Below are 25,206 nucleotides of genomic sequence, written 5' to 3' on the forward strand. Positions count from 1 at the left end.
CATTTCAGATTTACCATCTCTAAAACCGACCTTTTGATTTCCCTCCCAAACCTGCTTCTCCTTCAGTCGGCTCCCTCAGCTATTAGCAACTCAGCTCCCTCAGCTATGGAGGTGAAAATGCTGGAGTACTCCCATTTCTGTTCCATATCCAATTATCAGTAAATCCCCTTCAAAATATCCCAAGTCCAATAACTTTTCACCACTTCCATTTAGATCACTCTAGTTCAAATCTTTACCATCTCTTTCTTTGATGATGCACCCTGCTAAATAGTCTCTCTGCTCCACTTTTGAACTCCCTAGTTTCTATTTTCTAATATGTCAGATGACACTTTTTCCTCTTCAAAATTATTCCAATGTTTACTTATCCTGCAAAAAAATCCAATGTCTGTTCTCTTGCCTGTAACGAAAAAAATTGACCTTTTGCTCTCTCAAATCTCATTCCCTCTTTTCCCTTCAAGTCCTGCCTCTCTGTTCTCCTTGCTCTGGTAGGCAATACTACTGATATGCTAAGATATGCCATGATATGCTGTAGTGTGCAGGGCATCTGCACTTGCTTATCCTTCCTGTTTGGAACATTCTCCCTTCGTATAACTGTCTGGTTCTATTCTCCACTTAATTCAAATTTCTTCTATGATGACATCTTATCAGAGAGGCTTCTCCTGACCACTCTAGAAAATAGCACGTCATCACAATCTTTTAAAATCCCTCCTTGCTTTTAGTTCACAGAACTTATCACCATCTGTATACCATAAATCTATTTTTTATTACATTACCATTTACCTCCCCTCCCACCCCAAGTGAAATTTAAGCTCAGTGAAAGTGGAGACTTTATTTTTGTCCATTGCTATAATAACAGTGCTTAGAACAATGCTTGACATAAAGTAGGTAATCAGTATTTTTATTGATGAATGAATGAATGAATGAATGAATGAAAGGGAAATTAATAATTACTTGGATGAATGTAGGTCTCATTATTGCATTTGTTTACATTTGATCTTCTTATACAATTCAGGATCGTTTCCCAGCTTTTGCAACTATGAAGTTTATATATTCAGCTGGATTCTCAGACACATTAACTAATGCCCACCCTGCTAATGAAAGCTGGTTTTGGAGTGCTTTTAAGAGCAGGGTAACACAATGGCTGAAACACCTGTATGCTTGTACTGTCTGGATCCATATCTACTTTGCTTGCATTTCTTCTGACCAGACTGCACACTTAAACCTCTATGTAAATGTTCCAGGCAAGTATAGCTGGACCTGCATTAATTGGTCAAGGGTAAAGGTGCTGAGTTAGAAAAAAATGAGTTTAAGTTCTGAATGCCTAGGCTCTTTTAGAACAAATCTCTGTATCTATAGGGCTGGTGTGAAGAGTAAAGGAAGTACTGCATGTAATTATCTCAATAGAGTGTCAGGTGTGTAAGCAGCTCTAATGGTGGTAATTGCTGTCAATATTAATATTTTTATTATCAGTGGAAGACTACAGAACTAGCTGCCAGTAGGTGAAATTCACAGCAGCCTACATTAGTCACCAAGGACTATGAGACTCAGACTCACAATGCATGTCATGCCAGCTTTAAAACAATACCTAATTTGTTTTGATTTTATCATAGGAAAAAAAGTATTTGTGGAAGTAGAATCTAGTGAACTTGAAGTTTCTCCTAGACATTGTCAAGGATGGGTTATACAAAAGATCACTTTTGAGCACTCAAACAGAAGGAGGTATTACTAAGAGCCAGTAAGAGCTCACCGAGAATAAGTCCTATCCTCAAACTCACATTCACGGTTGAAAACTAGAATGTCTAGATTGGGAAGCAGATCAGGAAAGTATAAAGGCTATGTGTATATAGTGTTCTGTGATCATCTGGGGGCCGCAGCTGGGGAAAATAGATGGTATAAAAGTAAAGCCAGTCAGATAAGAAATGGTCGAAAATGTGTGTCTTCCAATGTTGATTATTAGTAAATCAGTATTAAGTAGCAGGCCCTTCATGGAGTTCCACAGGACTTTGCTTGGGTCAGTATTATCATTTATGACTCAAATATAGGAAATGGAATTATTAAGTTTTCATGTAACAAAAACTTGGAAAAGATTGTTTACAAGATTAATAAAGGAATCAAATTTCAAATTGATTTCTACTAACTGATACACTGGACTGAATGCAACAAAATAAAATGTACTAGGCTCCCTGATGTGGATTCAGATTTTGCATTAGGGCTGGTTGGGCTGTCTGACCTGGTGACACCTCGTGCGAAAAGATAAGTGGGGTCAACAGGAAGGAGAGGCCATGCGGGAAAGTACAATATTGGAAGTCGCTCAGACTGCTGTGGGCTCAGCTTTCCCTCGCTTGTTGTGTGATCTTGGGTAAGTTGCTAAACCACTTTGAACTTTAATTTCCTATCTTTAAATAGGAAGAATAATCATTTGCAAAACATTTGAATTTGTGGAAGCATGATGTTTTTGTGAGATTAACTTTTTGTTTTCCTTTTCCCCTTTATTTATTTCCCCTTCTCCTTCTCCCTGTTCGAGCTTCTAGCTGACGTATGCTCAGAGCTTCTGGAAATAATGGGGCAGAGAAAAAAAAAACCAGAAAGCATTTAGGATGTCTGGACTTGTTTTTCATACCCTAAAGCAACACACCAAGAGAACTGAGAGGAGTGGAGATGCAGATGAAATGTTGAGACACAGCAGAGTAAGGAGCTATCTCTCTTCTCAGGTTAGAAGGGGAAGTAAGAGAAGTTGTGGGTCTATTAAAGCAGAGAGCTGAGTGGTTTCCTGCATGCTGTCTCTCCCATCTCTATGAGATTCCAGAGAGGGGCCAAGGGCCTAGAGTGGGAAGGACTACTTGGAAAGACCAGGCTGATGGACAGTGATGGCCCATCAGGAAGTCAAGAATTGGTCACAAACCTGGAGGGGCCTCATTGACAAGATTGACAACCTGTGTGGACTGATGACCAGGGATCAGAGAAGTCGATGTCTGCTGACACAGATAAAATCAAGGACCATGTTTTTCTACCCTCCCTGCTGAAGAAAGCAACTAGCCTGGTGGAAAGGGAAGAATCGAATTAATTAAGGCAGAATGAGAAATTAAAGCAGAAATTGGGTTGAATTATTTAAAAATTAAGATACATTTTTGAACAACTAGATTTGTAGAATAAAACTTATACACTTCCTGCCGTGTAGTAGATCAATATAATAATAGGTACTCTTATCCCTACTATAAATATTTTATGTGGCTGTTTAAAAGGTCAATATTAACTTTTATTTACACAAGAGTAATAATCCAGTTCAGGAAAGATAAGGATGGATCTCACTGTTACCAGGGGTGAGATGTGTAATCCACTTTGAGTACATTGTCAAGAGGGCTGATGTTGACTCCTGTTTCCATGGGAAAGGGTGACTCACATGTGTAGTGAGGAGCCAGGCACTGAATGGTTAAAATAACCATGGCTGTGGAAACTGAATAAGGAAAAGCTGAGTAGAGAGAGATGTTAGCTGGCTTCAGATATTTGAAAGGCTTTTTGTGGAGGATAGAATGTCCTTGTTCTGAATGGAAGTTGATGGCATGAATGTTTGATTCAATCAACAGAAAGAGGAAGTTTCTCATAGTTGAGTGTTCATCAATGCTAAGGATTCAAACAGATGTTCAATATTCATTTTGTCTGGAATATTGTCAGAGGATTCCTGTGTGCAAAGGAATGTGGTCCTGGCACTTTCAGTTTTAGGATGATGCATGAGGCAGCAGAGGCAACCGATCTTACCAAATTCCAGGAAATACGCTGGGTGCTTGCTCTGTCTCGTTAGCTCATTGAAGCAGCCTAATGACCCCATGAGTTAAACATTATAAGTATTATTACAAATCAGGTTTATAGTTTACATAGTAAACTGCCAGAGTTCATAGTGCTGGTAAATTATAGGAACAAGTTTTGAACTCAGGTTGTTGCATTAAAAGATCACGTACTTTCCTGTTCATTCTCCCTTTCCCTAACATGCTTTTTGTTTTCTTTTCTTTTTTAAGATTTTATTTATTTATTTGAGAGAGAGAGAAAGAGAGCATAAGCAGGGAGGAGGGTTAGAGGGAGAGGGAGAAGTAGACTCCCCACTGAGTAAGGTGTCTGATGTAGGGCTCAATCCCTGGACCTGAGATCAGGACCTGAGCTGAAGGCAGACACTTAACCGACTGAGCCACCCTGGTGCCCTTGTAACATGCTCTTTCAAAGAAAAGAACAAATCCTCAGTTTGAGGACAGAAGTATCAAAATACATAGATTTTACTAATGTACTGATCAATGAGAGGCCCTGTCTTGAGAAATATTTTACAAGAAAACTTGTAATCATATAGAAATAACAATATATAAATTTATGAACATTTTAGCATATAATGGCACATGTAAATATACTCTTCCTCTTTTCTAGGCATATGTACAATTGTTTCAGTTACTATGATGGTTAATTTTATATGTCCATTCGGCTGGGCCACAGCATCCAGCTATTTGGTCAAACATTATTCTGGATGTTTCTGTGAAGATATTTTTTAGATGAGGTTTACATTTAGATCAGTGGACATTGAATAAAGCACATTCTGCTCCATAAGGTAGGTGGGCCTCATCCAATCAGTGGAAGGTCTTAATAGAACAAAGACTAACCTCCTGCAATCAAGAAGGAATTCTGCCAGCAGACTACCTTTGGACTTGGACTTATAACTCTTCCCTGAGTCTCCAGCCTGCTGGCCTACCCTGCAGATTTTGAACTTGTACTTCCACAATCACATAGGCCAATTCCTTAAATCTCTCTTTATATGTACGTATACATCCTATTCATTCTGTTTCTCTAAAGAACCCTAATACACTTATTTATACTTCATTATTCACCCTTATGTTTCTTAGCTTTAAAATTCTGAGTCGAACAACTACGTATATGAGCTTGGAAGCAGCTCACTCCTCGGTCATGCCTTCAGATGAGACTGCAGCCTTAGCCAGTCTTGTGAGACGCTGGGCTAAGCTGCCCTCACATTCCTGCACCTGAGAACTGTGAAATAATAAATATTGTTGCTCTAAAGAAAATTCTATGAGTGGAACTTAAATTTTCCTATGACATCCTGGTGTCATAGAGACTGATTTGAATTGTAAGACCTGGATCCTAGCCCCTGGCCACTTCCAGCTAGTTAGTGCAGACCTCACATCTCTGGGTCTCATTTCCCGTTCTGTAATAAGAGAGTGCTGGACAGAGGAACTTCAGTTTCCCTTAAGTGCTAACTTCAATGTCTCTGTTAATTAAACTGTTTATTCATCAAAATAAACACTGATAAAAGTCACAAGAAGAACACACCCTGGATATTCAGGCCTCTGAATTTGGTGGCAGTGTCCCAGCTTCCTTTCTGCCAGTAGCTGTCTGTGCTCAACTCCTGCTCTACTTTTTTTCCACCCCAACAGTCTTCTATCACTAGCCCATCAATGTTCTATACATTTGTCGGCACTTCTCTGGGGGCCTGTGCATGTATGAGTGTGCTTGCTCATAGCTCAAGCTGGGCTGCTCCGCTCTGGGCGTGTAGTACAGCTCTATCTATCACCGGAAGAGTTGCCTCCAGCGTTTCAGGGATTAACTCTGGCAGTTCACAAGGGGAAGGGAGCTACTTTCCAAGTGTGAGTCCTTTTTTTTCTCTTCCCATCACTGAGGAGGTGTGTCCAGATCTTCTTGCCAGTCAGCTACTTTGTAGGAGTCCTGGAGGCCAGGCAGTGCACTTTCCCCAATGAGTAACTGCATTTGTATTTGCAAATCAGTTCTGCTGGATGAAATGCCATGTGAACATTTTCCCAGCCCCCTGTTAATATCCTTTCCCTTTTTTATTGATGGTGCAGATTTTTTAATTTTTTTTTTAAATGCACCTTACCTAGTCCCATCTCTAAGTCCTAGTGAAGCAGGGGAGAGGGTTCTGGCAGGACAGTCTCAGTCCAAACTGTGGACCAAGCAGTTTGCCACTAGTCCTGCCAAGTTTTGTTTTCACTGCATTCCTCTGCACCCACTTTCAGAACACCCCCCCCAGTCTGTTTCCACCTCATATCACAGCCCCCACTCCCCCTTCAACCACTTCTTTCCCGAAGGGATTTGAACAACTCGAACTAAGACAGTGGTAAAGGTTTTAAGTATTAGCAATCCTTGGGGTTATTTAGAGGCATGTAATGAAGACGACACAACTCTAAGCCAAAATGATGAATATCTATGGAATTATAGGTGTCAGCAAATCAGTGGAGCTGATAGTGCGTGTATGTGTGGTGGGTGCGGTGGTGGGAATAGGTACGCTCAAACTGCCGCCTTCTCAGCCTCCTCTTAAGTCGGGTCTTCATCCTCCTCGGTGGAGGTGTGGTGGGAGACCATCCCCTTTCCCGCAGAGCCCAGGAAAGATGAGGCCATGGTACCGGAAAACTCACGGACTCCCCTTTCACTCCGGTTTTTAGAAAGAAAAAGAACAAAAGAAGAAGAAAGAAAGAAAAGAGGAGAGAGGTGAAAGGAAACAGAAGAAAAGGAAGAGAGCAGGGAAGGAAAAGGGACAGAAACGAACAAGAAAAGTAAGGCAAAGCAAGGCGGCGGCCCGGGAGCTTCGTGGAGGGGTCCCGCGCAGGGACCTGGGTGGGCTGAGAGCGCGGAATTCTAGCAGGCGGGGAGGAGATGCCCACATCGCCGCCCGCTTTCCGAGCTGCTCCTTTCTTGCGCGGAGAGTCTCCCGAATTCAGGGCTCACGGCTTTCTGGTGACCTCGGGTCTGCCCCGTCCCCTCCCCCGCTGGGAGCCGAGCCCGGCCCAGCGCCAATCACCCATCCCGAGCCGGCTGCCCGTTGGGGGAGCGCCTCTCCCGTCCCGCAGTCAGACTTCTCCCTTTCTGCCCCGGGGCAAGCGATCCTGGGTGGGGCAGCCGCGCTTTGGGGACGGCCCCCGCCGCGGAGCGTCGACACTGGGGCCGCCCCAGGGCCGCACGGGGCCCGGCCAGACGCCGCGCGCCGCCGGGGAAGCCGCACCTGAGCCCCCAGCTCGGGCCGAGGGGACGGGCGCTGGAGCAGCTGGAGCCCGCGGGGGAGTGGGGGGGGGTGGGGGTAACCAGAGCCACAAAGGGGTGACCACGTGCCGCCTCCCGCGGGCGGGGGCGCGGACTTGCCGGGTCAGACCCTTCCACCCCCGCCCGGCCCAGATCACCTCGAGCACCCAGCACCAGCTCAGACGCAGACACAACCTCCTTCACCTTCTCGCCCTAACTTTTCTTAAACTTGTCTGTAAGGGGGAACCTGCCGCCGCGCCCGCCCCCTAGCCGCGACGATTCGCACTTGAACTCCGCCGCGCCGGCCTTCCACCTTGCGCCGCCCCGAGCGCGGGCGTGGAGTGGCTGCCGGGAAACCCCGATGAACTCTCCAGAAAGAGCGTGAAGGAGGGTCCGGCCGCCGCGCTCGGCTCGGGCGCCCGGGGTCTCCATTGGGGAACTCGGAGCGGCAGAGCCTGGGAAGGACTGTGGACCGTGACCGTGCGGCCCCTGGGGACCTCAGCGCAGTGATGCCAACATGTAAGTCTCACCTTTCAGCTGAGAATTCCTTCACACCTTTACCTGTATCTACCCCTCCACCCCCACATCAACGAAATGATTTTGTAAGGACTACATTGACAGAATAAACCGGTTTGTCTTCAGTTTGACCCCTGAGGCACTGAGGAGTGAGCTGGTATTGCCAGGCGGAGCTGTGACATGTGTGTGCGGCTTGCTTTTTTTCCAGGGAGAGGTAAACCTCACATTTGGGCGGTGTAAAGCATAATAAAAAGGGCAGGGCTTCAAGAATGGGGAAAACGTGTTTTCGAGTCAAATTAAACAAGGAGTAACAGGCACGGCTCCTCTGTCCAGGGGCCTTGCCCTGCCAAGAAAGAGGGATCCTGGATCAACACCTGGGGGCTTGGAAGGTACTGGTATACCGAGAAAATGTTGACTTTACACATTGTCACCCTTGACTGTAGAAGTTATTCTTGGATCTTTGGGTTATTTGAATGGTTAAAAAAAAAAAAAAGCGCGCAGAAAAGTTTCTTGGTTGTGTTTTGTAGATTAAAAAGTAATGAAGGAATATGTCATTTTACAAGATGGGACTTGGGAGGGGACTTGCCTTGAATTAGAAGTGGGGGACACAGGGTTATGAATGGTCAGAGAAACCGAAAAGATTTTGATTTTATGGAATTACCATCGAAGGGATGGGGTTCCTCAGAGCGACCCCGTGAAAGGGCCACCGAGCACCGCTTGGGCCTTCCAGAATGCAAAACAGAGACTGTTCTAAAAGGGGCCTATTTTTGTGGCCAATTCAGAAGTTGCTTTTTCTTGTGATATGTAATTTTCCCTCTGATGTTTTATTTAATCTTGAGCAGATACTCTGACAGACATTTTACTCCCCTCCATTAACATACAAGTGTTTCCTAGACATTGATATTCACCCTCCCTCCCCCAGCTACTGGATCCTTAAGTATTTCCATTAAAATTTCCCCTTTCAGCTTAATACCTGGGAAAAGACTTGCGCCTCAGGCCCTGTCTTTCCCTTCCCTGCCGCTTCTCCTCCTCTCCCCACCCAGCACACAGTTTTAAACAGGAAAAGAGTAGTGCCCACAAACCTAGCCCTCTGCCCCTCTGTTCCTGGTAGTGAGCAGTATAATTAGAAAAGAACTACTTATTTTTATTAAAACTACATGTGAAGTAATTCCACACCTGTGAGTTTTAAGGTTTCCTTTATGCCAGTGGAATCAGCAAGGTATATAACCTGAAATAATTTATCTTGGAATACAGCCAACAGTCCCACATAAGACTCGTTCTCATATACTGGCGACACATTTTGAATGAATGTGAATTTGTTTTGAACTTCGGTTTTTCCTAAAAATATAGAAAGGTTTTTAACAGCAGATATTTGTCTAGCTTCCTTTCAGCTTTCATAGGTAATTTAGATCTCATGGGATATGAAAAAAAGTGTGAATACTAATTTTTAAAATAAAACATGTCAAACTGATCAACAGGTAATGTACAGAATTCCTCATTATGCAGTTATTTCGCCCACGTGAATTGTGCATGACTAAAACCTCTTCTGTCTTTAGAGTACAAATATGAATAATCACATAAAATATAGTTTAGTACCCTGATCTGAGTTTCTTTATTGAGCTTTTTTGACTGAAAGTTTTTCCATTTCTTGCCAGATTATAACTGTTTCTTTTTCCATTTTGCTGTTTATAATTCATACAGAATGGTTTAAGATGATCTGATTCTTTTTAGATATTAGTATGTTAGAATATATGGAAAGAATACCAACCTTTCCAAAGTAAATGTTCTTACTATCTTGTTGAAGAATGTTAAAATGGGGAACACAAACCCTATTATCTTTAAAATTTTAATTTTAATGGGTTCAAGCCCGCAAACTAAGATATTTTGTGCCTACTCTTTGTGAAGAAAGAGTATTAATATGACATTCAAGTTATGAAATTACAGATTTTATGAATATATTTGGAGTTGTAGGGACTACATATTTTTCATATCCTAAGAAATTTAATAGATTTAGCAAGACTTGTGTTAAATGGTCTCAGGCTGCATGAAGCTCCTATTCGTTCCATTTATGGCTTATATAAATTACATGACATTGTGCTTCTCCAGTGTGAATGGTGAATGAGGCTATTGTCTCTTGGCTTATGGGAAATATTAGAAGCCTGTAGTTTTACTGCCTAACTGGACACGTCACTCTGATTTCTGGAAATAATGATTTGAAAGAGAATCAGTTTATACATTAAAAATAAACTGACAACCACTTCCTTAAACTTGACCATTTTTCTAAATGCCCATCTCTTACAGAGCTTACATTTCTGACGGGATGATTAAAAGTTTCTAGAGACAATTTAGACTTTAGACTAAATAGAATAAGACTTTGTTCGATGTGTGTGGCATGCTTAGGCAAAAAAAAAAAAAAAGAGTATCTTTCCATTTCATTTCTGATTGGATGCCATTATTATATTATCTACATTGGATGGCACTTAGATGTATACTGGGTGACTGGGGTGATAACGTTTAAGGGACTTTTCAGTGGTAACTAAAAATGCCAGTAAAACTTGAGTGTGGCTACCTGAGTATCACCTTACTTCCCTTCTAAGCATTACTCAGGATGGAATTATTTGGAATGCCCTAAGGAAAATTTCAAGATTGCTGTGTTTAAAACATTTGTAGCAAATATGACAAAGGCTTAACATATTTCGTATAGCATTGGTAAAAAGAAGTCACAAATCAGTAAGAAATATATTTCTAATAGAAAACTACAAAAACGACTTGAGCATGGCAACCGAAATAAAGGAAATCCAAATGAGACACTACTTCTAGCAGACTGGTGATGATGAAACAATCATAGTGATGGGAGTATCATGACATAAACATTGATACACTTCAGTGTCAATGTGGATGGGTGTGTTGAAATTTATTTAGAAATAATTTTAAACCTACAGAAAAGTTGCAAGAATAATACAAAGAACACCTGTTGATTCTTTATGCAGAATCACTTAATGTAGATGTTTACCCCATTTGTTTTTTTTCCCTCCTTCTTCCCTCCACCCACTACTCTCCGTACAGGCACACACACAGTATTTTTCGTGAATCATCTGAATGTAAGTTGTATACATCAGGCCTTCAGGCTTAATTTTTTTAATTGAAAATTTTATTGAGATGTTTGTAGATTTACATGCAGTTGGAAGAAATAGTAGAGAGGCAATGCACCCTTTAAGCAGTTTCTACCAGTGGTAACATTTTGCAAACCGGTAGTACAGTACCACAACCAGGATACTGATACTCTTTTTCAGATGTGTTTCTCAGGGTTGCCTTTTAATTTCACCTGGGGTACAAGTCATGGTACAGTGGATGTTTCTGATCAAATAAGGGTCAAGATTTGTGCAAATTTGAAGAACAAATCCTTCTACCTATTTGAAGTGAGGGTGAACGCAACTTAATAAAAGAACTTGAATTGAGTAATTAAGATACTCTCTGTGCTACTTCTCGTGCCCTTTTGACAAGAATAGGGTTGGGAGATGAGGAATGAATGCAATTCTGACCACTGCGGGTAATAGAATTAGTGCCATGTCAATTTCTCCACTGATTTCAAAGTGTCTTCACTAATTTCTTTTTATATTTGACTTTTAAAGAACCCAGCAGGAGTAGAGAAGTGCAAAACAGGTTTTCTAGATAACAGATTATTTCAGTGATGTGTTTGGATTAAATCACGTTTAAAAGGCCGTCCTTCTGACGTGAAAACAATTCCTACAGAAGGGTTAAGTTCTAGAGTTCCTGAAATAAGACTCAAGCATGTTGTATTTTGTAGCCTATGCCATTGAAAAGGGGAGCAAGTTTGCAGTTAGAGGTAGGTGACCTGGAAGCCAGCGGGCATTTTAGCTCTGCCACACTGGTTACGTGATCTTGGGCAAGTAGCTTGGCTTTGTAATGCTGTTGCCTGTGCAGTGATTGGTTTTGTTGCATAATTTTTAGATTCTGTTCAGGCAATAGGAGTCTACGTATGACTCTCTTTTACTTAAAAAAAGAAATTGTTCTTGCTTTCTTCGGAACTTTGAGGCTACAGCATAAGTGATACAAGATTGCATTATGTTTTTTATGGTTCCCATTTAGAACCTTAGTAACCCTGTTCAGGATTTTCCGTTCTTGTGAGAAAGTTGTTTGAAACTCAGGGATGTGTCTTTGCTAAGTGATCCCCTGAGAAGACACACAGTGCTTTCCTTCCTCTGTTCTATTCTTAATTTATTTGTTTCTGTTCTTCAGTAAACAGTCAACTGGATGAAAGTTGACTCGTCATGGGGTTTAAGTTTGGTTCCAAGTGCTTGCCCTGTCCTGGGTTCCTTTTCACTCCGAAGTGATGGAGTCTTGAGACCCAGAGTGCATGACACGCTGGGTCATCAGTTGCAGCTCTTGTCTGAGAGGATCGTAGGCAGCTTTTGTAAAACAGCTTCAGGATTGAGTGTGGAATCCCTAGCTGTCGGAACCTGTTGTCGAAAAGGAAAGTTGCGTGATGAAAAGAAATAGAACCGAATGGTGCCAAGCTAACAAACATGATTCCTTGAGGATTGTTGAGAGAGCACATAAATCTAAGAGGAGCCCATTATTCACATATTGATAAAGGCAAATTGTCATGTGCCACAAAGATTAAGAAGCTGGGAGTTCTCTTGGGCTGACACTCCTGACTGTTACTGGTACAGCAGGCAGCTAGTTTTGATGGCTCTGCCCCCTTTATTTCGCTGGGCCTCAGTTTCCACCTCTGTGAAATGAGGTTAGACTTCGTCTTTGGTCTTTCCAGCTCTAAACTTCTTTGAATATATGATTATATTATAATTAAGTTTTTTTTTTTTAGAAGCATACTCATTCATCCATGGCATGAATGGGAGATATCTCATTCATCCAACATCAGTGGGAAATGAACCCATTCTTCCAAATGAGTGAACTTTCCATGTAGCAGAAGTCTATCGTCTACCCTTTTTCTCCCCCCAAAAGATTTTATTTATTTGAGAGGGAGCGAGAGAGCACAAGCAGGGTGAAGGGCAGAGGGAGAGGGAAAAGCAAGCTCCCTGCTGAGCAGGGAGCCTGACACAGGGCTCCTTCCCAGGACACTGGGATCATGACCTGAGCTGAAGGCAGACGCTTAACCAGCTGAACCACCCAGGCGCCCCTATCGTCTACCCTTTTTAAAGCCCTTACTAAGTGCCGTGCAGTATTATCTCTATCTTTTTGATGGATGATATCCTATTTACAGAAGAGGAAATAGTCCAGAGTTTTAAGTACTTGTCTCTAAAGTCACACAATAAATAGAGGCACCAGGTTGTAATTCTGCTATTCCAGAGTTCACACCTGTTATTATTATATTACTATGATGATGTACTATGGTATATTGCTTCTTATAAGTAGTAACATTGCTTTAAATTTTAACTATTTTGGATGGATATATTTTAAAACACACCCTCCATACAGAAAAATACTCTTCATATCTTAAGCTTTGCCTGGTTTAGAATTTCCATTAGGAGCTGTGTGATCCTAGAACTTCTAGTTGGGTGAATATAAAAACATGGCATGAATATCAAACAGTACTCAAAATTTCTGTATTCCTGGCAGACATGAATAATCCATTCCATTTCTGTTCCCAGGTGATCCAGAAGTAGTCACAAAGTCAGTTGATGGTGTTGGTTTATGACATCCTATTGTCCGTTCTTGTTTGAGCCTTTTCTTTTGATTTTACTGTGGACAGAATAACCATATTTTTATTAGAATGCCCGGGATGGTAGCAGCAATAATAATAGCTAATATTTGCTGAGCACTTGCTGAGGGTCAGGCACTGTTCTTAAAAGACATGATCCGATTGAATCATGCAGCAACTCTGTGGTTTAGGTTCTACTACCCCTTCTATTTTACAGGTGAAAAATAGGTGCGGGGTGGTCAAGTAAATTTCCCAAGGGTTGCGTAGTGTACAAGTAGCAAGCCCTGGTCTGTCTGACTCTAGAGCTCGTTCTCTCTGCTGCTTAGGTGGTCTCTAACAGTAAAGGATGGACTGGAAATGAAGGCTTGAGACAGGCACAGGGATCATTTTGTGTTTATTTTTGCTGACTTGGGTATCCCCTTTTCTACTTTTCTGGTTTTGTGTTTAGTATTACCTATTTTATTCCAAATCAGCAACCTTCAGGTTAAGGAGGTATTACTGTGATCCTACAGTGTCTTATTAGTTGTTTCTCTTTCTAGAAATAAAAAGACTCTCAATTATCTCCTGGAATCATGGCAGCTGCCTTTGGAGATTGTAAGATCTGGAGATTTCTAACTGCTACTTAACCATCTTCCTGCCTGATGGCTCTCCTGCTCACCAATCCATTTATGGCCCTTACGGTGACGGACATTTATGCTTGCTGCCCCATTCACAGGCTCGCCTCTTGTGATGGGATTGAGTCAATGCAAGGGATCATACCACTGTTTGAAGCCATGAGAATATGGAGGTTCCTGTCTAAATTATTATTAGGTACAACTTTGAGTTTAAAGATGAGACCATTGTATGGACAAATACTTGAGAGTTTTCAAAGCACCAGCCCTCTATCTAATATCATTTACGAGTTCTATAATACATTGATAGCTATTGTTATATATAAAGAAGTTACATAAGGAACAACCATTCTTTTTGGATGTTAGTGCTTCATTGCTTTATTTTAGGGGAAAGAAGACAATTGGACAATTTATTTTTATTTTAAATGTTTCCATTTGTAAAGCAGCAGATGTTAAAAAGTGAAAACATTTGCTTAAAGTCTAAATTTTTGGAAGATTATAGGAGAGGTTGATATAAAATCCTCCTTCCACCCAGATGGGTATGTGACTGCTGATGCTGAAGGTTGAAGCTGAAAATTGTTTTATTTTTTAATAAATGAACTTGAATTATCTGACTATTTTCCCATCTTCATTGGGAAATCAGCTATTATGTATATTCTCTGATAAGGAAGGTGCCACCAAGTGGCAAATGACATGATGGATTTTTTTTTTCTTTTGCTTAATTAGCTTAAAAGAGGTGATTTGGTTTATCATCTTTAAAGTTCTTTCTTTATTTGGAAGCAAGATTGGAAACCATTTCTATTTTCCAATCTCTGCTGAAAACCTACACGTTGACTATGATTGTCCTAATGCTTTCCTGAATACAGTGTCCTGATGGTTACTTTCTTCCATTGCAGGATGTTTCACTCAGATCAAATGTGGAACTGTCATTGGAAGTGGAAGCCAAGTTCTCTTTTGTTCTTATTTGCTTTGTGTATTGTGTATGTTCCTCTTTCAGGTAAGTAAGAATCTTTCTCTTTCAAACCCTGAATTTAATAGTGATCACGTTGCCTTCAGTATAACTGTGCTGTGTGTGGGTTTAAGTCAACTTTATTACTTGTCTTTTTCTTGTATTGTTACTGTCCTTACAGGCTTTTACTGTCCATGGCCTCTCTGACTTCTGTGTGAATATTTTTACTTTGATCATTGTTCTGTTTTCTAATGAGTGTATTTCTTTAATCTTTGCTGCATTTCTATTAGTTTAATTTATTTATCTAGCCCATACTGAATGATGAGATAGCTACTTGTCTTACATTAAAAATGTGCTAGCTCTTTCTTCAACTATTGAATAAATATAAAGTACTCAATTCTTTCTCTTTTTAAGTTTTCATATAGTTATTTATGGAAAGTAAAGTATAGACTTTACTTTGCGTTTATCCTGATTTTCTTACTATGTTGCAGTATGAAACAGGAGTTTGAAATTGTTTTTAGACCATGAAGTTTATTTAGTTGGCTTAAAATGATACAAAAAATTTAATTTTAATTACAGCATTTTTGGATTAAAAATATAAAATCTTTGTAATTACATTTTTTTCTGAACTTGGAAACAAGATCCTTTTAGCCGTTGTTGCAAGCTAACTCTTCTATAAACAGTTAATTATATGAATGAGCCAATCAACCTGAGGAATGTGAGTGATATTTAAAAGCAAATTGTTTCTCCATTATCTGATTTTGTGCCTGAGCAAACTGCATTTCTCTTAAGTCCATTTTGTTTTACTCTTTTTTTTTTTTTAAATTGCCATATTCCTTCAGCCTTTTTTTTTTTTTAAAGATTTATTTATTCGATAGAGATAGAGACAGCCGGTGCGAGAGGGAACACAAGCAGGGGAAGTGGGAGAGGAAGAAGCAGGCTCCCAGCGGAGGAGCCTGATGTGGGGCTCGATCCCATAACGCCGGGATCATGCCCTGAGCCGAAGGCAGACGCTTAACCCCTGTGCCACCCAGGCGCCCCTCCTTCAGTTTTTAGAATAAAATCGTTACTCATGTAGTCTTATGTATTTATTACTTGGGGTTTAATCAAGATTTTATACATTCCATATTTATAACATACCTGTATGTTAAAAATAATACATTTAATGAATCATGAAAATAGATTATCTGCTAAAATTGTTCACTCATGGACTAAGAAATTCAACTTGTATTTAATATATAAATCTGATTTTCCAAGCCAGCAAGTATTTTAAGAGTTTCAGCTATTAACTTGGAAAATTCCTGGCGCTTGCTTAATGGCTTCAAAACAAAACTGATCTTTGAAGTTTTTTGTGTATTTGGTTCAATTTCATGATAAAGCCACTCTTACTTTCATTGCCAAAAGAGGAAAGAAACTTGTTAAGAGAACTGAAAATTCAATATACATTGGATTTACTTGGTATTGGACTTTTTCTTAACTTTGAAAAGTGACCCTCCAAGAGCCAATTACATGATGTAAAATAAATTAATGAGATTAAAATTGGTCGAGGTCTACTTACTTTCATTTTTGTTAGGTCATGGCGATTGTCATTTTTTAGGCCTTTTTCAGACCTTAAATTAAGACTTTTTATTTTTGATGTTAATATTTTAATTGACATATCCACGTTCATTATTTTAATCCTTGAATCAATGAAATGAAACACATGTTCTCAGATTAATTGAAGGAGTCAGCTGGCTAGGAGTAGGGTGGGGCCAGGGAAGCACCTGGGTTGCAGAATTTAAGGAGGGGACTCATTCTCAAGGTCATGGGAATCAAAGTCTGTAAGTTTGTTTTTAAGTTACTGTCTCACCTAAGAAATCTTTTTTAAAAATTCCTTTCATTACCCAACACTTTATGTGCATCGTGTAAGGCTTTGTGACAGATAGTCATCTGTGTTTACCCATGAACCCAGAACGCTTTGTGTCTATATATCTGTAATCATGACTCACTCAGTAGGCCGCCACGTCACCTGTGAGTATCTAAACTCACAAAAAATGCGTTAGGGACTATTATTGGTATTTTGATATACAATTTTTGCCTTACAACTCAGTATAAGATTCCCTAAAATAATGCATATCAAAACTGTAGACATATCTAATGTTCAAAGTCCTATCTTTACATCATAGTGTAATTTTGATTAACTGTATTTTTGAAGAACATTTGGTGCTTGACTGTGATGTTGCATCTCAGCGTATGCACTCTCTGATGTTTTCACTTCTCTGGGTGACCCCTACCTACCTGATCTTATGGAGTCCAGTTGCTTTCAACGGCATCTTGATGCCAATGTCTCCTAAATCTGTATTGTCGGCCCTGGCCCCTTCCTTGACTCTAGAGTCACCTCTAGGGTTGCTTATCCTCACCCATACTTGGATATATAATGGGCCTCAAACCTCACAGGTGCGAACAAGACTCTTGATTCCTACCTCCTCAGATCAACTTCACTTTCTGTCTGTACAGTCCATCCTACTATATCCTGCTGTTCTCTCCCACCTTACTATTTTATAGGTATGTTGGCCCATCTGTTTCTTGATCATGCCTCACTTGTCCCCTCTTCTTCCTAAACTGCACACACCTGGTTCTTTCTTGACACTATAATCTTAATTATTACCACCTCAGATAAGCCTTCTTGTCCTCTAATTCAAAGGTGCCCCTTTGCCACCCTCTTTCCATGTTACCCTTTAGTGATAATCTCTATAGATTTTGGTTGCTCCCTTGGTTGTTAACGTTTTGGTGATTTGGCTGTGATGGTTGAATAGAGCGTTGTCAAAACCTCTTTTGATTGTTAAGATTGAACTTAAGTGAGATGATGATTAAAAATTATGATCCTGTGGTTTGATTTGGATAATATCCTTCATTTAATTCATGTAATAGAATTGCAAGGTTAAGTCTTCTAGTAGGTAAGTTAACAACTGTAGTTTCATGGGGCATTTACAAGCAAATAGTATGAAGGTTTGTGCCCTTTGAGATTTAAAAAAGGAATGTAGAAAAAGAGCTCCTTGTCTCTTGAAAAGTGCTGAATATAACTTTTAATAGGAACTATAACAAAACAACAGCTGAATATTTAAACTAGTCCCCCAGAGGTGTAAATTAAAACAATAAAACATGACTTTTTAAAATACACTGGCTTGACAGTATTTAGAAACATTGATAATATCCATATCCAGTATTCTCAAAGTTGTTGGGGAAAGGGCACATACTGTTGGCTCTGTCTCTTGGGAGAGTAAGTAGGCAACATTTTTAAAAAATTAAAAATTTGTATTTTTTTTGATGTATCACTCCCACATGTAGGTATCTATTCTGCAGAAATAAATAATATATAGAGAAATATGTACTGGTATGTTAACTCTAACACCATAGTAGCAAACATTCAGCAAAGACTTCAACTTTTCTTCAGCGGCAGAATGGCTATATAAATTATTTTACATTAATACTATGAAATACGATGCAGTCATTCAAAACAATGTGGTCAAACTGTGTATATTGGCTTTGAAAGATGTCAGTGATGATCATGTTAAGTTAAAAAAGCAAACTGCCGAACAATATCAGATCTGTAATAGGTTGTGTTACAAAACTGGAACGTGTTATGTTTATATGTGTTTGTTAAAGATTATATAAGAATCATAGTAAAACATGGAATGATACACATCAGACTTTAAAATGGGTCATCCTCAAGAGCATAGGTTGGAACAAGAAGGGGGAAGGCAATAGAACTTTATATGGCTCTGAATTATTTGCCTTGTTGCAATGAACATATATTACTTTAGTAATTTGGAAAAACAAAAGAAAACCTGATCTTTTTTTTTTTTTTTTTCTTTTAAAGCCACGTTAAAAAAATGGCCAGGGAGACTGTTGAAGTACATGAATGTTCAAATTTTCTGTTAGACATGCAACCGTTACTCTGGCTTTTGCTTTACTTGATAGGAATCTCTAAAAGGTGTTTCAAAAAATAATCTCCTTTTATGTAGCATGACACTCCATGACTCTGCAGATGAATGATGGTATCTCAAGCAGACTGAAGGTTACCACTTCAAGTAGAAGGGGAAACAAACAGCCAAGAGCCAATGAATTCCTAAGCAACCCAGAGCCTGTTTCCATACAGATAGCCTTAGTCATGAGCACTGAGGGAGGACAGCCTCCCTTCTCTCCTGAAAAATAGATGATGTCAGCAGATTATTTCAAAGCTCAGTGTTGTTCTGATATCTGTGATACATCAATAGCTAAAAGGGGAAATGTTTTTGAAAGTACAGTCTGGCCCGAATGATCTACTTTTCTAGCCCAGAGCACAGCACAGCTCTAGAAGGCAGGTAGATAATTGGGCAGAAGCAATCCTGTGCTTTCTGTTTTGTTATGTGCTAATTTTTTTCATGATCAAAGAATGGGCAATTATTCTATACCATCAGTTACATTGCAATCTATATTTATGTGTTAGACATATCACCTTATGCATATTTTTATATTTGATCGAAAAGACTTTCAAATGCATAGAAAAACGACCTTTTTACAAGCTTTTTTGGGGGCCATTTTAGTATTAATGTGTCTGAAAGGTAAAAAATCAAGGCTCTAATTGTGCCAACTATTCTTTTTTTAAATTCCAGTATAGTTAACGTACAGGGTTATATTAGTTTCAAGTGTACGATATAGTGATTCAGCAATTTATATGTCACCCAGTGCTCATCAGGACAAGTACACTCCTTAATCCCCATCCTCCATTTCACCCATCCCTGACCCACCTCCCCTCTGTGGCCATCAGTTTGTTCTCAGTAGTTAAGAGTCTTTTCCTTGGCTTTTCTCTCTCTCTCTCTTTTTTCCTTGCTTGTTTGTTTTGTTTCCTAAATTCCACATGAGTGAAGTCATATGGCGTTTGTCTTTCCCTGACTTATTTCACTTAGCATTATAGTCTCTAGCTCCATCCATGTTGTTACAAATGGCAAGATTTTATTCCTTTTTATGGCTGCATAATATTCCATTGTATGTATATACATACCACATCTTATGATATGCACTCCATATATCATACCATACCATATCATATGTATACATACCACATCATCTTTATCCATTCATCTATCAGTGGACACTTGGTCTGCTCCTAAAATTTGGCTATTATAAATAATGCTGCTATAAATCACTCACCATCAGGGAAATGCAAATCAAAACTACAATGAGATATCACCTAACACCTGTCAGAATGGCTAAAATCAAAGACACAAGAAACAATAAGTGTTGGCAAGGATGTGGAGAAAAAGGAACTATCACACACTGTTGGTGGGAATGCAAGCTGGTGTAGCCACCATGGAAAACAGTATGGAGGTTCCTCAAAAAGTTGAAAATAGAACTACCCTATAATCCAGCAGACTCTTCTTATCAAGTGAAAAAATACCCAGAATAATGATCAAGCAAGTAACATAAAATTACATAGTAATAAAGTTTGTTTTTCCGTTAAGATAAAAATGTTGCAAATTACTGTCTGTAGCCATCAGCTAAAAGGCTCTTTTCTTATTCTACACTTGAGATTAGGGGAGTCAATGTGGTTGAATAAACAGACCCCAGAAATTTGTACACAAAAATTTCCTTGAAGCATCTTCCCAGATAATTTCCTTTGTGTACCTTTGAGATGATCTGAATTTGATGTAGATAACTATGAAATCCTACGTTGGGGTCATTAATGTCAATCGCATAAACGTGGAAAGAGGCTGACTTGTCACCACAGTGACAATTTCAAGTGACTGAGCAGTGTGATGGGGCCACTGATGAAGCTGCCCCCACGCAGACGGCATTAGGAAGAGGGGCTTGTCAGCAGAACCTTGCTCTTCCCTGGTCAGGTGACACTGTCTCCAGGCACCGTTGTCATCCTTTAGAGAGAATCCATAAACAGGAGCAGCAGCAGGCGGATCTGCTTGGTGATGGTTCTGGAGCGGTCCGAGGAATGTTTGGGGCCATCTCTGTCTCTGCTGTGCTGGGAGAAGCCTTGGGGGGGGGGGCGGGCTGCCACTGTAGACTCACGCCCTTTGTCAAAAACAACATGGTTGCTTTTGTGTAGCAATTCTTTTCTTTCTTTTTTCTTTTTTTTAAGTAAAAATCCTGCTGAATAAAAAACAAAATTAGAGAAATGGCACATTTACTTTGGAGCAATGTCGGTCGGAGTAAGATAGTGGCCTTTAGATATTTGAAGAGTGGTCATTTGGAAGTGATAACAGACTTATTCTGAATTATCTCAGAGCAGAGATAAGACGATCGGCTTGGTGCTCTTAAGTACCAGATGACTCTCCTAGTAATTGGTTGCCAAGAAATAAAACCAGCTGTCCTTTAAATTCCTCATCGCTGGAAATCAGGACCTGAAGAAAGAATCTTGATGTTGAAGAAGAATTTGTACTAAAGACCTTGAAGTTCTTCTCAGTCTACAACTTAGAGAGAAAAAGAGTGTGTGTGTTCTACAGTCTAGTTTTTTGAGGTACACTTAGTTTTAATTGTTTTACTTCAAAAGTTTCTTCTGTGTGCATTCCCTTTCATTCAGTGTGGCAGGTAATTTTTATATTGAACTGGAGATTGGGCAGGTAACTTTGTTTGCCATTAGAGACCTGTGAGAACTTGAGACTTTGGCAGATACAACATTTTCCTCCACTTTCAAATGAATAATTCTTTAAGGAGTTTTCATTTTATTTTCAGCAAGTAGAATATGTGCTTTTTGGCACCAATCTTACTATGACTGCAATATCATAGGATTCCGTAAGTAAAGAATGTGGAAAAGAACAAAATGGAAATGAACCAGAGAGAGAGAGAGAGAAACTTATTCCAGATTTAAAAAGCAAATATATTTTGCAGGGCGTGGCAGCAGAGAGAAAGATGGAGGTTAGATGAGAAAATATATTCATCCCACAATGAGCGTGAAGTCACAATATTATAAACATCCTTTCCCTTCCACTGCACTGAGGCAGTAAAACACCTGAAAGAAAACGTCTTTTGCCAGCACACGGCTGGAGGCTCTCACCAGTTCAGCTAAACCTTTCTAACTATTACACACACACACACACACACACACACACACACACACAAAACTCTCAAAGAGGCATAACGTAGTCTTGGTTTATAGTCATTCCTGATTCAGCTTCATCTTAAACTTGTGATTGAGAAAGAATGAGAAAGGATACACTATTTAAAAAAAAAATTACAACATGTTCTTCAGTACACCAACTCTTAGGAATCAAACAAAGATGTCTCTCTCTGACGTAATCTGTTTCACCCCTGGTGCTACTGGTTTAGATAAAGAAAAGCAAGAAAGTGTTCGCGCTAGAGCTCAGGTGATGGATTGTTGTCAACTCAATGAAAAACCAGATTGTTTTTCTTCTCTTTAATTATGAAATTACACTAATCACTATTATTCACCGTGGCAAAGCAACAGGAATGAGCTACTGCTCATGCTTTTTGCAAATCTCTGAACAAAAGGATCTTCTTTGGAAGATTTCCTTCCCCGGTCAAAACTTTAAAGAGCATTGTCAACGTGAAATTATAGAGCTGAAAAAAAGAAAATCGTGTGAATGGGAATATTAATCACTGCTGTTAAACACGTCCACAGTTCTTTTCTTTATTTTATTTTTTTTGCTTTAAATATGTATAGTTAATGCTGGCCCCTATTGAGTGTAAGTAACAGTTCTGCTGGACTACTGGCTTTATTGAACACAGTTCTAAGGCACAGGATGAGAGTTTTCTGGTCCTAGTGATTTCAGTGGCGTCAGTCATGGTGCTATGGGGGGAAAAAGCAAGACTTTTAAAGATATTTTGCCTGGGTGTGGGGTGTTTGAGAAAGCATGAGCAGTGAGTGTGCACACTAGGGCGCTGTGGAATGTGGCCTCCACCGCTTCCTGAAGACTCTTATCAGATTATGTGCGCCAGTTGTCTCCTGGTGGGCTCATCCCAGGTCAATATTAGCTTTGCACTTGGGCTGCGACTCTCACTCTCCTTAGAATGGTAACCTGAAAATCTGTTACTTGTAGGAAGCTCATGACCACAGCATTTCTATTCCAGTGCTGATGAAATGCTAATATTTCAATAAACAGTGATAAGGTTTGTGGTTTTTCTCTTGGAGCCTTTGCTCATTTGATATAGGACTTTTTCCTCCCAGTTAAGCAGCTTAGACACTTTTGCTGGGGTTCGGTGAAGACTCTCACGACTTACCAGCTGACTTGCTTCCGTGTCTCTCGCACATATGTTAGAGAGGGCTGCCCCTTTTAGTAACTACTCCCGAAGAAAGTCCTCTCTGAATTTTCAAACATTTCTTGTGTTGAAGGGGGTGTCTGTTTATAAATATGAGGCTATGATCGTGTGGTCCCAGAAGAGGTTTTCAGTAAACGTGTAATGAATGAATCAAACTGCTTTTTCAAGCCGCCCTTCTGGGCCTTTGATTTTCCCTTAGCAGGGTGAGTCTAGCTGATTTAAGAGTTAGGCCTTCTTCATCAGAGCCTTGCCCCTCCCCCTCATATTATTAAAGCATGTTAGACACTTGCGAGAACATTATGGTATTTTTTTTTTTTAAAGATTTTATTTATTTATTTGACAGAGATAGAGACAGCCAGCGAGAGAGGGAACACAAGCAGGGGGAGTGGGAGAGGAAGAAGCAGGCTCATAGCGGAGGAGCCTGATGTGGGGCTCGATCCCGGAACACCGGGATCACGCCCTGAGCCGAAGGCAGACGCTTTAACCGCTGTGCCACCCAGGCGCCCCACATTATGGTATTTAAATACCATACAAAGAACATAGAGTTAATATTGCTTCTTTTAGATGCATTTAAAAGCTGAGGGTTATGTCGTAATAATATCATAATAATATTTGAGCGTTGTGTGCGTATGTGTATCAGATATATGTTAGAGCAAAATCACGTGGTCCTTAATGTCAAGGTGTTTTTGACAATGTTGATGAGGAGGCTGACATGAGACAAATAGGGAGCTCTGTAATACGTGGTCTAATAGAATTGCACAGGTGATATCAAAGGATAGCGGAGGACAGTTCAGATAAGTTTTCATGGAAGAAATAATGTTAAAACTGTGTCTTCGGGGCACCTGGGTGGCTCAGTCTGTTAAGTGTCTGCCTTCGGCTTGGGTCATGATCCCAGGGTCCTGGAATTGAGCCAGGAGTTGGGGCTCCCTGCTCAGCAGAAAGTCTGCTTCTCCCTCTCCCTCTGCTGCTCCCCTCTACTTATGCTCTCTCTCTGTCAGATAAATAAATCTTTAAAAAAAACCCAAAAAAACCTATGTCTTCTACCAGGGGTGATTAAACAAAATATTTACAAAATGGTATGGCTTCCTCACTGACCATTTGAAGAGATTTCCCTGCTATCAGATTGCATGGATCACTGTAAAAACTGAGGCAGTCATGGGAGTGGTTTCTACCCATGGAGCATTCCTTCTGTTGGGAACAGAAAGCAGGAAAATGGAAAGTAGATTTGACAATAGAGAAAGGCAGTGTTGGGGGAGAAAGGGCCAAAGGCAAACCCACGGATGCCTTGAAAATGATTATTGAGGGATAAATACTTCTTGTTACTAGAATAAAGGGTCTCTGCAGAAGAGAGTAAGGAATGAAGTTAGACCTGTGAGTGGGAGGCCAGACTGTGAGGGATGTCACTTGGGAGGTTGTGCTAACAAAGTGAGTGAGGACTTCCAGCCCAGGAGGGGAGAGAGACTTGTCACCACCAGCTATGATTAGGAGGGTCTGTGCAATCAGCAATGCATGCTGAAGGCAACAGAGGTTAAGAACTTCCCTATGATTGTAGGTAGGTAACTCAGTGGTAGAATTGCTGTTTATTGAATGCATAGTGTATGCTTTTTCTCTGTTGTACCATTTTGCTCCAGACATGGCAGCCTCCCTTTGCTCACCAGTGGTGAATAGCAACCATATACATATCTAGAACCTGGAGATACTAATAGAATTCCAGGCGCCCCTGATGCCTTCTCTTTCTTGCTCGAACCCATATTTAATTGTGAGCAAGGATTGCTGAATCTATATTAGAAATGTCGCCTTTATCTTTATAACTGTTACCTCCAAGGCGCTCATCTCCACCAGGTGTGTTAAATGAGCTCCTAAGTCATCTCCCTGCATCCAGTGTTTCTGTTAAACTATACTTGGAATCATGCCACTGCCCTGATTAAGTTGCCTTGAAGATTCTCATTACCTACAGGATAGAGTCCAGTCCTTAATTCATGTAATTTCATGGCTCCCTAGCTTTGTTATGCCCTATCGAGTGCCTGCCAAATAGTAGGGCCTCAATTAAATGTTGAATGAGTGCAGCAGGTAAAGAATTTATATATTTTTGTGAAACAAAATTAGGATTTAGCCACGGATATATAAATATATGTATGTCTTGTAAATATCTGTTACACAATATATATATCATA

General features: G+C 40.1%; 1 protein-coding gene across 4 annotated transcripts in view; it reads left to right on the forward strand.

Annotated features, from left to right (window-relative positions):
- The first annotated feature begins 6,404 nt into the window (after positions 1 to 6,404).
- Positions 6,405 to 25,206, forward strand: part of ADGRG6 (adhesion G protein-coupled receptor G6) — a 133,608-nt gene continuing 114,806 nt past the window's right edge. For 3 of the 4 annotated variants that reach the window (XM_045810084.2, XM_045810085.2, XM_045810086.2), the window contains exons 1-2: positions 7,063 to 7,542; positions 14,730 to 14,830. In XM_045810084.2, coding sequence (XP_045666040.2) covers positions 7,541 to 7,542; positions 14,730 to 14,830 — 103 coding nt within the window. In that variant the 5' untranslated portion in view covers positions 7,063 to 7,540. Of the gene's footprint in view, positions 6,561 to 7,062; positions 7,543 to 14,729; positions 14,831 to 25,206 lie in introns of those variants that run through there. The other variant, XM_087865529.1, reaches the window with a different exon arrangement.

This window comes from Ursus americanus, chromosome 11 (genome assembly GCF_024610735.1).
Source record: "Ursus americanus isolate L20-20 chromosome 11, mUrsAme1.1.p, whole genome shotgun sequence".
In the NCBI taxonomy this organism is placed as follows: Eukaryota; Metazoa; Chordata; class Mammalia; order Carnivora; family Ursidae; genus Ursus; species Ursus americanus.